Source organism: Pyxicephalus adspersus, chromosome 2 (assembly GCF_032062135.1).
Source record: "Pyxicephalus adspersus chromosome 2, UCB_Pads_2.0, whole genome shotgun sequence".
Taxonomy (NCBI): Eukaryota; Metazoa; Chordata; class Amphibia; order Anura; family Pyxicephalidae; genus Pyxicephalus; species Pyxicephalus adspersus.
Genome location: NC_092859.1, coordinates 40,087,514 through 40,103,060, shown reverse-complemented (window position 1 = coordinate 40,103,060; position 15,547 = coordinate 40,087,514). Strand labels below are relative to the sequence as shown.

General features: G+C 36.7%; 1 protein-coding gene across 1 annotated transcript in view; it reads left to right on the top strand.

The window, feature by feature from the left end:
• Positions 1-15,114, top strand: part of SYNPO (synaptopodin) — a 71,172-nt gene extending 56,058 nt beyond the window's left edge. The window contains exons 3-4 of the mRNA XM_072400528.1: positions 1,307-3,162; positions 11,637-15,114. Of these exons, the coding sequence (XP_072256629.1) occupies positions 1,307-3,162; positions 11,637-12,170 (2,390 nt within the window). The 3' untranslated portion in view covers positions 12,171-15,114. The remainder of the gene's footprint in view (positions 1-1,306; positions 3,163-11,636) is intronic.
• The last annotated feature ends 433 nt before the right edge of the window (positions 15,115-15,547 follow it).

Here is a 15,547-nt window from a genome sequence, read left to right as displayed (position 1 = left end):
CAACAGGTGCTGTATTGACATGAATTGTGCAGAGATGGTCAATTATTGCCATTATCAGGAAGATAAACATCTAGTTTAACAGCTACTCCTAAACTAATGCTTATTCCCAGCCGTAATGCCATTGAAGAAATAAATTATGAAATAAGAATGTCTCTGTAATGCTAGTTTGACAATTTTCAAATATTATTCCTACAAGTAAATTATGCTACATTAACAGAATGGCATTATCAACCATTACCATGCATTATCTACACACCTACCTGGTTGACTGTGATGGACAATAAAGGTGCCACAACTGAGTTATGCTCTTTTGATCTTGAGACTGCAGAATATGAATACTTACAATTTTTATAGAAGCTTGTCTTTTATTATTAATACTCTTTACAATTTTTTTTCCAGAACTATCCTATGTGATTGAATTTCAACCCACCTAGACATTGTTTTGGCAGAATCAGAAGGGATCAGTTGTCTGATTGATAGAGTAGTTAGAATTTCTCCAGAACCCTACATTATTGCAAAAACTGAGCTGTATTTAGAAGCCAATTAGTATTTCCGAGGTTAACTGCACTATGATGTCGTCACTCTAAAATTATATCATGGTAAGATTTTATCCCTTGTAACTCCAGTGGAAGGTTTTGCATACATCCAGGAGACTCCAAACAATCCAATATAGGACAATTAAAAGCAGAAGTTCTCAAAAGCTCTAGCACCGAGAAATGCAGTTCTGCTGTGCCAGGTACATAAAACTCTATAGTACTAATTCTCTTATGTATACGTTATTTTTTTTCTTCAATCCATCTTTATTAGATGGATTTATTTACCTTTTTTGTTCTTTAACTGTCTGGTATGGTTTACATTCCTGTAATGGAGGGAATCCCTCTTTCTTTCACTTAGGAATGTAACATAATAGAAACTGCCCAGAAAGAAGGTAACAGACAGCCCAGGTAAACAAGTCGATGTCTGCCAGATAAGAGCTCTTTGGTCTTTCCAGACTCGCAACAGATAAAGACAAACAAAAAATATTATGTAAGATAATGCATGTTTTGTCTGACCTGTCATTCCTGCCATCACTGATCTAGAATGAATATGTCTAACAAGAAGCACCCTTCCCAGTTTTGACCCTGGTGACCACCTATATTGTTCTGGAAGTGCTTATCTCTGTTATGTCTATCTTATCAGCGGTAATAACCATTAGATTTTATAGCACAATGATTGTGGTGCTGCTTATATCAAAAGTTCAGATGCGGATGTTAAATATTAAATTGATTACTTGATTAGTAAATTGCTTTATTTTTTCCTTCCATAGATATCCCAAGAAGCATCAGCCTCACAGAAAAGGAGCTAAGGGAAGCACAGTCACTTAGTGATACCAATTCTTCCCAACTCAATACAACAGGAAGTTGTTCACGAGGAGCCCAACTTTTCCATCGCAGACGTCAAAAAATTAAAGCTTTTGAGGAACAAAAGCTTGCAAAACAATCTCAGTTACAGGCACCTAAAGACACAAAAAATAATCACATTCAATATGGTGAAAAGCTTTCAGAATCTATGAAAGAAGAATCTCTTTTTGGTTCTGGACAACCAAGACATTTCAGCAACATGGAAGAGACCTCTGCCGACCTTGGGAGCACAGGGGAAACAGATGATGTGTGGGTAGATGACATTAAAGAAGCTGAATATCTTCCTATAGATAAACGGGCACCATCTCCTAGTGCTTCAGAAGAAGAACGTCAAGGACCCTTAAGTGCATATTTGAAGGAAACTTTGGTGCTAGCTAGTTCTAGCACAAATGGTTTGATTGAAAACAGTCAAGAAACAGAAGCACCTCTGAAAAAAGAACAAAATGGCGCTCCAAACAAACAATACTGTGAAGTACATCTTACTCTGTCCAAACCAGCCTCTGTGGCTAACAGAACAGCTAAGCCCTTTGGAGGTCAGTTACCTGTTAAAAGAAATGTATCTTCATCAGAAAAAAGTCCCACCATTGACCTTCCTCCCCCACCTACTTATGCAGAAACCCTATCAAGCCCTCCTCCTGTCAGCCGTGTTCGTTCTCCACCTTCCTATTCTGCACTATATCCCTCGGAGCCCCAGCATGTTATTCCTGTCCAACAGGTAATGAACCATGGAGACATAAGACTGACACCTCAGCCAAAAATTGGCATCTTGGACACCCTTTCAGCACGTCGGGGGCCTAGAAAGTCTATGTTCACTTTCATTGAAAAACCAAAGGTGGCTCCTAATCCTGAACTTCTGTCTATGGTTCAAAATTCAGATGAACGTAGAAAACACAAGGAGCATGGAAGTGTATCAACTGAGGATGAGTCATTTGCTCTTGGAGCTGAAGCCTCCAATTTCCAAAATACTAAGTCACCTAATACAACACATAATACAGAAAGTTCTAATGCAATTGTAGACTGGTCATCTACTCTTAGGTCTCCTGGTGTCAGAACAAAACCACCCCCTGTACCAATACAGCAAGCTCTTACTGAAGATAAAGGGAAAGGTGCAGAACTGTTTGCACGGAGGCAATCCAGGATGGAACGTTTTGTGGTTGAATCTGCTAACACTGTCCGGTCCCCTTCTCCTACTATGTCATTGCCACCTTCTTGGAAGTATGCTATGAATGCCAAATCTCCACCTTCTCCATTATGTCACCAACCTAAAAATAACCAAAGATCACCTATGCCTCCCTCCACTACACAAATTTCCAAACCTTCCTCAGAGAGTGTGCAATCTCAAAAGGAATTTGAATTATCCAAACGTCAGCCATACCAAACTCAGTCTTCTCTGTTCATCCTCACCCCAACCAAAGATCCATTGAGTTCACTTCCCAAAGGAGCTCCTCCCCCCAAACCCATGATGTTTGAATCTCATCGCATCACCAGACAGTCTTCCTGCCCTTCCTCGCCTTTGGTTCCTTCCCCCACAGTGTATTCACCATCATATTTCCATTCAGTCCAGCCACTTCCTTCCGCAATATCACCACGTTCTGATGCTGACACTCCCAACAACTTCAGAAGAATGACTCCAATCAACCAGGCCCCCCCAGTTTCACCAGTTCCTTTTTCAAACACCAAAGTATCATCTCCAAGAAACAAAACCGTTATACAAGCTCCTCGGCCAACATTTTCTGCTAAAAACATAGGATTGGAGTCACAGGTGTGGAAGCCCTCTCCATATTACAAATAGTAACCTTAAAATGTATAAATATATGGTTTATAGTTATAACACAGGTATTGATGCAGGAACTAAGATCAGGTCAGGTCCTACTACAGCCATAGGAAAACTATTTCTCCTAAAAATCCACCTAGACTTTTATACTGTGAAGAAAATGTTTAGAAAATCATTGTAATAGCACTTTGATTATGAAAAGTAGATCAGATAACTTAAAGGAAAATGTCTATATTGACTCTCTACCTTCTTTCTTCTTGGACTTCTGAAATTCTGCAACTCAAGCCTTTATCTTTTACTTCCTCTATGCAATTCTCTGGACAATTTCTGTTGCCTTTGACTATCTTGCTTTGTCTTTGTTAATTTCATTTTACATAATATGCTCTGCGTCTGAGAAAGAAAAAAACTATCTGTATGATTGTGCCTTCTACATATGTCTCTGCTTCTTCTTTGTGTCCTGATTTCCTTTAGTTATATCAATAGGATTCCAAGAACAATGGTGTGGGGTAATCATATATCAGTCTAGGAAGTGTAAATTGATATGTGCTGAATGATTGGGCATTGCACCCACTTTGCATTTTTTACAAAGGAGCCTTATCATCGTGCCTAAAAGAAAAACTGTGTGTTGCCCATAATAGTTTGCTCATATATTTTCCAGTGAAGAATGAAACCAAGAAATTGGTTGATGTAGTCAATATGGGTGCATCATATTTGTAATTTGAGAGATGAGGCTCTATTCCCATGTAAAGTAGAAATAGACAGCCACAAAGAAAAAAAACAGGCTAAACCCAGTGGATCGTTGTCAGTCTTAAAAATGTATTGGTCCAAGGTTAACTAAGATGACCACAGAACTGCAAAACTTGTAAATATATCTGTGATTAAGGTTCTTGGGTGTGTGGTTCTGTGATTACTTTGTTCACCCAGGGCCAATAAAATTTTGAGCTTGGATTCATAGTTTGTGACCTATCATTTTTCATTGAGCCTGGATGTTGGGAGCAGACAGGACCTATAGTCAGGTTTACACACGCTGCTGGTTTAAAGCTGCCTTCTAGTTGAGAGGTTTACTTGTTTTGTCATAAGATAACATTGATGGGGCCTTGGATGTTCATAGGATATATTTCGAGGTTATGGAAAAATTAGGGGACAGACTTTAGATATCACATACACAACTTTATGAATAGCAAATCCTATGTGCATCACCCCTATCTTGGGGACATGAAAAACTAGCAAGTGTAGATATCTAGTCCAACAAATAATCTTTCTTTTGATATAGATTTTCCAATGCTGATTGTAGCACATAAACATCAGAGTCATTGTCCAAAATGGCGAAAATTCAAAATGTAAAAAATCATGTCATGTCCTAGGAACAGATGCTCACAGCAGGAAGAGGATTTGCCTCTCAAACTATATAAAATTAGCAAACTTAACCTAGACTTTCAAACCTTATATATGTGTATTTATCATGTGCTCACATCACATACTGAAAAGAATAAGACTGTATTTCACTTTTCTTTAATCCCTTCTTCTATTACACTACATATTGTCTAAGCTTCCTAATTTTTCTTATAAGGACTGACATTTTCTATTCAGTGGGAAAGTTAAATGAATTTTGTGTGGGATATGTGGGGCTCTTGCTCATATTTTGTTCTAATTATGTGCCCAATTATAAACAAAACATGAGGACAAGCAAATTTCCTAAAATTCCAGTTCCCTGTCTGTCATGTTGACCCTGGGGCTTTGGTACATTGAGTCACTGTTCTGGAAGTATGTACTCTAAATAAGGACGGCTGACTTTACTTAGAATTACCTAATTGTATAAGTACATGTTGTATGTCAGAGCCTCAGAAAGAACTGAAATCAGGGTGGTAAAATAACTGTCAAGGGTGTCTGTCCTATGACTGGCCCATTTTTCCATCATGGCCGGTATAATTAAAAGTATAGCACACCACTAAAAATATTGCACACCACTATTATCTAGGCAGATGTATAGATCTGGTCACTTAACAATTATTATGGTTATAATTATTGGTAAGTTGCTTTTAAAACACCTAAGGCTATAGTCTTCTTTTTTGTTGGTCAAGTGTTCCCAATATCTGCCCATCAAAGTGTCCCTAAAGTCATAATCCAATCTTAATCTATAAATATTGTAAAGAAATATTCAAATGTCACAACACAGGTTTAGCTTTTTCTTATGGAAACAGGTCGTGTAAGTCTGTAATGTAAACATCAGCAGGAGTTTCTAAGGTGCTAGAAATCAACTGAATCTTGACTCCATAGAGTGTTTTTATGTGACCTTCATACTAGTAGAAGATAGAGAAGTCAGGGATAGCTTAATATAAGTTTCCATTATTGCTTGCTAACAATATGTATATTGTTTATAAAAAAAGAGGCTAAAAAGAACATATGGATATAGTTATACCGTCCATTAATTCATATGGAAAAAAGTTACTGTATACTGTCTATATTTGTTAAAAATATTGTTTATATGGGGATAAAAATATGCTTTGAAAGTTGTAAATTCTGAAGCTGTTGTACAGAGGCTTGCTTCAATACTGAAAGGGTCACTGACCCCAGACACGTATAAACGACAGGATTTTACAGCTGCAATGGCTGCATGCCTGTTTTTATTGGTGACTTATTACAGAAGTAATGATAAAAATGACTGTCCCAGCCCTGCAACAAATCATATTTTTGTTACTTTATTTCTACCCTAAAAAGTCCCCTTTAACAATAATATTGACCTTAATATTCAGTAACGTTTATGTTTAACATGACCTTCATTGTGTACCTGTTATGTAACACTGAAAACCATTTGGTATTGTATGACAGTTAAACTTTAAAGTGCTACTTGGGTAGCAAATTACTATCATGGCATTTAAAAATTGGACTCATTACCTAGCCTAATTATAGTACCAAAAATAAATTGTAGCAGTCTACTGAGGTATAATATGGTCAGAGAGTAAAGATCAATAACATTGAGATATAGAGGGTGTATACAACCAGGCAGCATAAAGAGCAATGATAATGTGAAATGTTTAACAACTGGCAGCAACCAACCATCCTTCAGAACAGAATGTAACATTCATTGCCATCAGGTCTTTATAGCCGGGACCCCAGCAGTGACATCTCTGGGCAATATTCAGCTGAACTTTCTGTTTTCGCTTACTAAGTGTCTGTTCCCACTATGACTTTGCTCTACCTATATTAAAATGTAGTGCATTGCCATTTTTGCTAGTGTGATACGTTAAAGTAGACAAAAATCATGCATGCTGCACTTTTAAAAGTGCATTTGGGGTTTTCCTAGATGAATGGCAAGCCAACATGTCCTGAGCATTGGTATACAAGAATATGCTAAGAAACATTTATTAATGCAACACACCAGTGGCAACTGACTCAAAAGTTCCTTTATTGGTGTGATAGAGCTGTTTCCATGTGGAATGCAGCCCCATAGAAAAAAAAACAGAAAGAGACCCCCTTGTCTTTATGTGAAAAGTAATTTCCACTCATTACTTGTATAACATTAGCTTCCAACACTATACATTTGTTTTATCCAAATGTATTAACCTAATGCTAACAGCAAAAAGTTTTAAGTTATAATATAGTTGAGGCTGGTACTTCTGAGTCCCATTGCAGTCACAAAGTCTATGGCTAAAGCTACGTACACACGTCAGATTTTTATCGCCCGATAATCGGTATCGGCCAATTATCGGGCGAAAATCTGCCGTGTGTACAGTCGGTGTCGTCCATCGTCCGGACGACCGACCTGCCGGATCCACGGACGATGGACGACAGCCGATCGTAATGAAAGTGAAGGGGAGAGCGCGCAGCAGGGTGCCGCTCCGTCGCTCTCCCCCTCCCCTCTCCATAGAGCATGAACGGTGCTGTATGTACAGCACCGTTCATGCATCGTGCAGTCCCTTGTCGTTGGAAAGGATCGTGAAAGATCCTTTCCAACGACAAAAATTGGCAGTGTGTACGCAGCTTAAGCCTGTGGCAATAGCTTTGCACTATTGTGAGATAAATCAGGAAGTATATCACTGCTAAGCTTTAGATGTCAAGATCAGACCAGGGCTGGCAGAAATCTTTCCACCAGGTTAAACAATTTCTATCTATGAAGTATTGAAACCTTCAATGGTCTAGCTACTAGTTTTGAATATATTAAAAGTGGATACAAGGTAATTTTGCAGTTTTTTGTCCCACTGGGAGGATATTCAATAACTTGCTGTCCAGTGTTACCTAATCAGGGTTTCATAGAACCCTAGGGTTTCACCAGAGGTTGCTAGGGGATCCTTGAGGTTAGGTAATTTGTACCTTTTAAGTCAGTTTAACTGACTTGTTAAAATGTTCGTTTTGGCTGCCTTTAAGAATGGCAGTCTTTCCACTTACCAGCAATGCAGAAGGGATTTCCAGTTGCCTTTTGTTCTGGTAAAAAGTGTAAAATGTTGTTTTTTAAATACTTTTTGTTCTGGTGACAATAGTTACTAGAACAAATAACTAAGCCTATTGTCCCCTGCAAGGACACTGAGAGCTATAGCTATACTTTAATGTTAGGCGTGCCCTGATATTTTCTTCATCTTTGGATTATTAATGTATTTGTTTGATCAGTTAGCAACCACCCATTAATTAAAAAGGATTATCCTAAAATGTTAAAGTAGCTGTAGCCCCTTTACTGAATGTCATTTTTGTATCTTAGTGCTACTGATTTCCTGCATCCTTTTTCTTTTTACATGCCAACCAGTGATGCAAGGCATTTCTTATGACGGGTTTCATAATGGTGACAGTTCTGTACTATATTTGGTTAAAGTTGATCTAAAATGTAATTTTGAGTAATATAAAATTACCTCCTTGATTTTTTTTTTAAATAAATAAGAATACATCTTCCCACCACTTACACAGTTTTCACTACAGCACAAAAGACTGATGGGTAATCCTGAAGCTTCCTGGAATACCTAAATCACATATCCTAGGAGGAGTTTATACAGGATGCAGGCCATGATATCAGTGGGGGGAAGGTTTATTCTTACTTACTAAAAAAACACAAAAATTAAACAAATGATCTTTTAAAATGTAAGGAAGTAAACAGTCCTATCAACTAAATTTTTGGTGATATGTCTGTTTTAATGTGTGCTAAAACAAACTTGTAGTCTCCATCAAAATTCAAGATTAGGGAGGCTTAAAACATGGTTAAAGGTTTTCTAATTAAATCCAATGGAAAAAACATGTTACATTTGGATAAAACTCAGGTGAATATTGGCTGAAAACATTATAAATAGACCCCTGTGGAAAATGTTTGTGATTGGGTTTACATATAATTAAATGGTTGATTTGTGTAGTATTGTGTATTTGATTTCAGCCAGATATGTCACTTTTCCTCTTCCAGTAATGAACTATGAGGGCTGATTGTCTGCGCTGGTTACAGCATTTGCACATTGCTGTTTGACTCATCCTGCCTGATAATGCCAGATATAAATATTGTTTACGTGTCACTTTAATGGCACTGAAATTGTTTGTGTTTAAGGAATATTCTGGCCCTTATTTTCACATAGCCATGTGATCTATGGCTCAAGAGTTTCCAAATATACACAGCAATGATAAAAACAGAAATGGAAAATGTGCAGATTTCAGGTAGTAGACATTCAGGAAGTAACATTTCTTAGGCGTTCTTTCTTGTTTTGCCATTTCTTGGCATGAAAATGTTCCCTAATGGTAACTAGTATATATTTTCCTGTAAAGGAACAGAAAACAAATTGAGCAGGCTTAGTCCGTAGGAAGAAGGGGATCATTATGTGATATATTTTTAGATAGAGCTAAGAGATTTGCTGGCCCAGATTGGAAGGCTGTAATGTAATAACCAGGAGACATTCTACCTGGAAATATAGTTGCCAGATTTTTATCATTACTTAACATTCTGTAAGCCTGTTCCAGGTTAATGAGGGTGAGAGTCAACATGTCAGCCAATCAGCTAGTATTTCTATTAAAAGACATTAGCAATGGCAGATTATTTTTTCAGTGTGGGTCTACAGAAGATACACCTTTATATTAGAGAGATGAGCAATCACAACCTGTTTAGAAAAGTCAATGTCCAGCCAGCATGCTGCAACGATGGACACATGCTCCCTCTGTAGAATGGTGGTTTCTGTACAGAGGTCTGACACGCCCCTGCGGGACTTTTTATTTAAAACTCATGCTCGTCTCTGATTGGAGGGCTTTAGCTTTCACTCAGCTCGGCTGTGCTTCTACCAAAAGAATAATAGCGTTGAATCTCTCTATTCAAGATTACCCACAGTGAGACAAAAATGAGGAAAATAAAGAGGTAGCTTAAACTTTGGGAAGATTTTCAGGGTTCATTAAAATATTTTTAATTTTAGGGAGGAATATTATGAAGTTATTGAAATCTGTCACTGCAAATTGTAGTTCTTTTTTTAAGATTCAAAAGGAACATCTGTTACTTGATCCTGTTACCACATTACGATACACTTACCAAACATTTTTCTACAATTGAATGTTTATGGTGCATATGTCAAAAATTACAGCTGATTCAATTACAAGATTCAGCTGTAGTTAATGTTTGGTCAATGCCACTTCTACTACTATGTAAATATACCCCAGAGAGTTACTATCAGATAAAACTTAATAAAAGGCAGGTAAATATATTTTTCCACTTGGTAGAAATAAGAGCAGTGACAAGTGTGTGTGTGTGTATGTATATATATATATATATTTATATTTCTAAGACACATCTTGTATGTATGCACAGAATGTATTATTTACTTTCAAACAAAGCTGTGTACAAGTGTTTATGGTCCAACTTACAAAGCAATAGTTGTCAACAATTGTAAGCTTCACACATGAAAAGGTTTTGACAAATCACATGTGCTGGATGGTAGTTGAGGAGTTCAACAGTTAACCTAAAATGTTAGCTTTCTCCTATCTATGATATAACAACATGTAACAAGTTTAATTGTGTAGTAAATTGGTAAAGGCAGCCCTAAACTAGTAGACAATTAATATGGATTTGGTGTTACATTTGATAAAAATGATGAGTCAAATCTTGACTACTGTATGACCATCATTAGACTACAGTGGGTGCATTAGCTTTCGGCAATATAAATCCGGGGGACAAAATCACCAGCTCGGCTTTAGATATCTTCAGACAAAGCAGGTGGCCTTATGTACATATTAGGGATAAACAACAAAACACTGGTTAGGTTTGTCATCTAATTTCTGTAGCAAATGGTTGGGTTTAACTGGACTATACCTTTAAAATGAAAAATACATTTTACTCTTAATTCTTATGAGATAATAATTTATGAGATTATAATATTCTTAGTAAGCCCTACAATTATTCAGCAGCCCCTATAATTATTCAGCAGTAGTTTTTTTAAAGACTAATAGGATTTAAATGCACTCATATACCAAGCTGAAGCAGCAGACAGCAAAATAGAGTAATATCATTCTGATGGATAGGGCAGGGCTTCACATTATTTCTTCAGTTTACAAATATCCAGTTTCATTACATAACACTCCTTCAATTAGCTACACAATTGAAAAAGGGTGTAGGGAGCAATTTCTAATACTGCCAGGAGACACAGGGTCAGTCACAAGTGCTGGATTACAGAATTAAAAAAAAAAAAAAAAATACTCTGCTGAAGTCAGCAGAACTTCACGTTATTCACGTAGCTATGAGTAAGTGAATTAGCCATTGCACAGTGTTAATTCACTATCCCAGGTATAACGCCCAAGGCTAAATTCAGACAGACAGTTAACAATTGTGTTGTCAAATGCTCCTGAGCAGCACTACGGGCCTGATTTTTCAAAGCTTCCTTTGACTGGAAAAGATAGACTATCATAGGAGAGTTGGGTTGATCAAGCAAACCTGAATTGGATTTCTTAAAAATCATTGTTGTTAGTTTTCAAACGTTTTTGATCCTGGATCAGATCCATTCCAGGTTTTCTGGACATATATGATTTATAATAGTATCATTGTGAAGGTTTTGTATACACCTAAACAACATGGCCCATCGGAAGGGTCTGTATAAAATGCAAGTTTCTCTCCAAGATTGCAAATGGCACCTTATACAAATAATAAATTAGGAATGGGGCACAATGTTCAATATGGTCCCTAGAGTAACCCAACAAACTTCATAATGGTTCTATCATCAGTGTGATCCACTATATATGTTACAGTACTATTATGTTTGTTTCAGTACATATGACTTTCAGTGACTCCTGATCAAAGCTTAGCAGGACTGTAAGCAAAACTTATAATAGGCAATCCATAGGGTAAGGGGCAGTTGCAGTAAGAGTCAAGTCCAACATTGTGGCCTGTATACGTTTGATACATTTGCAGCCTCTAGATGTGCTGGATGTAGATTCTTAACTACTATATAGATTCTTACTGTAGATTGTTATGTAGGTTGTACTGTTTTATTTAAAGGATTTTATATTTTTTTTCCTTACAGAAATTGAAAGAATTTGTTCCAGGGACCACCAGCAACAGAGTTCTTCAACATCAAGGATCATTGGATGGATGGGGTACATCATCCCTGCTGAGCTATGATGAGAGCTCGGTCATACAGAGTCCTCCTCCACGATCAATGTCTCCTGCTTGGAGTGACCGTTCACCATCCCCTTCACCTGTACGAATGGAGAATGATCTTAGAGCGGGGAAACAGATGAAAGCTCTTCTTGCCAGAAATATTATCAATGCAGCAAAGAGAAAGAATTCTTCACCTTGGGGGGTTACTAGTCCACAGTCTCCTGTTCACATTACGTCACCTTGGAGCCCACCAGTTGGCAATGGATCATCTCTACCTGCTACACCTAGAGCCAGACGATCACCAACTGGTTCAGATATTTCATTGGAATCGGAGGATTCTGGAGCAAAATCTCCAGGATTTCGGAGCTATCCATTCTCACCCAAGGGGTGGTATGGGAGCATGAGGGGAAAAAGAGATAGTCTACCCTCAAGCTCACCCTTTACTTACACCCCATAAATGGTTCTGTCTATCTTAAGTTCTGTTAGATACCTAAACAACCTTGTGGGGGCAAAAGAAGCTTTCCAAGTCATATACTGCCAGGTTTTAGATTTAAACCACAAATATTTGGGAATAAAAAAAATCTTAAATATAAAACTAAATTTAGGTGGATCAGTTCTGACTTCACAGAGTAAAACTCAAAGGAAGTCTAAGCAATCACTGACATTAAACTACCAATCAACAATATAAAACTTTTTTGACAGATGAGGGATATATTTCCAAGTGGTTTCTCATCAACACTGTAAACTTTATAAGTCAAAAAAGCCTCTGCTTTTTATTTTGTAATCCCAGCATTAATTGTGTAACACACAAGTTAAAATTTTTAAACGAAAGAACTAATGGTAATAATAGTCACATGTTAAGACAACAATATGAGATGTGGATTACAATAAAATTGTTTTTTGATAAATAAGAATGATTGCAATTTTGCAGGTTATTTTTTTAAGAACTGACTGTGGACCTTTATTGTTGTTTATGTATACATCTGTGGACAATTAAATAGCAGATGGCTCCACTTTCCTACAAGATAATATGGATACGTTTTTCAACAAAGCTTTTCTATAATTTGGAGAACATTTTTGCTTAGGCATATACGAAACAATTGCTTTGGTCTACAAAAAAGGATTTAACCTCTGCTAATAACAATCTTCAAAAGCAAAGGACCAAGGACGTGTCTTTCAAAGGACGAATATCGTTAATTAATACATCAAAATGTTGGAAAACATTTACCATTGAAGAGATCAGAAGGAGATCAAATTGCCTTTATATAAAGATCACAGCTGATATGCTTTCTCTGCTTGTGTGATTGACAAAATGTTAGAGAAAATGACCAAAAAAAACCATGTAAACATATATCATTTTCACTATGATTATTTGTGGGGCTTGCTGTCTTTATAGAATGACTGATCAATTTTCTTCTGTTTGTTCGTGGCCAACATCCAGTGATAACAGGACAATCCAGAGGGCGGACGTATTGGACTTGTCTGTGGAGACTTCTGCACATCTGCCTTTGCACTGATAAAAACCTCTCAGTATTCTATGCATAGGCTTTTGTCATTGCACATTTATCAATGCACTACATTTGCTTTTACCTGTCCACTGCAGAGAAAGTGCACACAAGAACTGAGGACTCTAATGAATTAAAATACTATTTCTCCAGCTAAGAGAAGGAAGCAACATGCCAAAGAAAGATAGATGGTTTTTGGAAACTGAAGGTACTTTATATTTAATGGGTTTGAATAAATGGATCGAATTGTTTGTTGACAACATGGCCAGCTTGTTAAAGATGAAAAGAAGAGCCAGACAGACAGGTTGCAAAAATGACTACAATACACAACTGATTGGTTTAGTCAGTATGAAATGCATCTTGTAATATTCACAAATATATCAGTAAAGTGGATGTGGGATATTCAACATTCCATAGTTTTTGTTTTCTTTGCGCAATTTGTGAGAAAGACAATGGCCAATTTATTTGTAGTCCATGGCTTAGGTAAAATAAATGTTGGGACCTCTAAACGTGGTGGCTTTAGTTAGCATGAGAAATACATCTTACCATGTAGATGCTATAGGAGTACAGTCATTGAAAAGGTTGGCATTGAAAGATCAATTCCAGGCAAACAGCCAAATGCATTGATATAGTATATATAACAGATGTTTTACCTGATCTATTCTGTATTTTTGCATTTAATACATCCCCACCCCTAGAAAAGCAGAAACTTCATAAAGATCTTTGCCCCCTGGTTATCTCATTCCATTATGAAAAAAATATACTGCAATTGCCAACCTGCTTCTTAAAATGTTAGTCAACAGAAGAAGAGTTTATATAGCAACTAACATAACTCATTTACACAGGTTTCCATTAAAGGGAACCTGTGGCCAACGTATAGATTTTTAATTATTTACATATTCTTATAAAGCTGTTAATGAGCATTAAAACAATTTATCACTTACTGATGTAGATGCAGGTACTCCAGATGGTGGAACATTGTGAGCTGAGCTACTGAAAAAACAGACCAAATGATCTCAGCTTTTCTGCTCTGAATTATAAGAATGAATAACTTCAGAGTACCTGCAGCTATATAGGTCAGTTAGGTGAAGCTCATTTATTGATTGTTAAGGATATGTGAAGAATTAAATGAATATGTTCTGGCCACAAGTTCCCGTTAAATGAATGTTCATAGACTGGCTTTAGGTTAACCTTTAGTGTAATAGACGTTTGTAGATTCCACAGCACTAAACTAAGCATAGAGGAAGTCAACACAAATCCAACTTATGAGTATTCAAAACTACATTTCTTTCTGTTAGTAAGCTTCTGAAAAGAAATGCTACAATTACAGCCCTTTACATGATTATATATTTGTGAATATTACTAATAACATTAATCAAATATTAAAGAAAACATGCACTTTAGTTTGTAGCCCTGTAACCTTGTTTTTTTATTACGCTGGTTGATGGCTGAAGGCTAATTCTGAATGTTGAATGGGATGTGATAGGTAGGTGCAAAAAGATTACTTTGCTTGTGTTAAAGGATTGTGTTTATGCACTGAGAAGCAGTTTAATGCACTGCTCTATGTTGTATTATAAGGAATCTTCTTGTTATACATCTGATTGTGACTAAAGTAAAGGTAAATATAACATCATTTTACTGCAAGACCAAAGCCAGAATGAGTGAAGTAGATTCAAATACCTTTTTGTAATAAATACAATATACAGTACAGTAAACTAAATCAAAAAAGGCTGTTCCATGTGTTATTCCTACAGATCATTTTATTTGTATAAGCTTCTACCTCTGCTTAATGATAAGTTGTCCTGTTCCTGCAAACAAGTCACTTTTATATATGGCAAAATGTTGAATGCAGAATAATAAAACCATGATTAAAAAACAATATATACACCATGAAAACTCCTGGCATTTTTTCACTCCTTTACATCTACAAATTTGGGTTTTGTATATAGAAATGCATCCAGACCCCACAAAATGTAATATATTGCAGCTAATCAGTACTCAGAAAAAGTGTATGGATTCATTTGATTTAGGCTTTTTTTTACCTGATAATGCAAGAAAAACATTGATGAGGTGACACTCATTCACTGCAAATGCTATCATGCTGATCCAGTGGCACCAGTGGTTTCAACCTTCAAGAGAAGACAGAACATCATCATATCAGCAGAATTTTCCAAGGCAGTGATTTGGGATGTACAGAAGCCATACAATTTGCATGCCCATCAGGCAGCTAAAAGTCAGAAGTGACCACCTACATATATCAGGTGTCTTTAAACCACGCTTACTAGAAATTCCTTTAGTTAGAGTTTTACCTGTTGTGCCTGTGATGGTT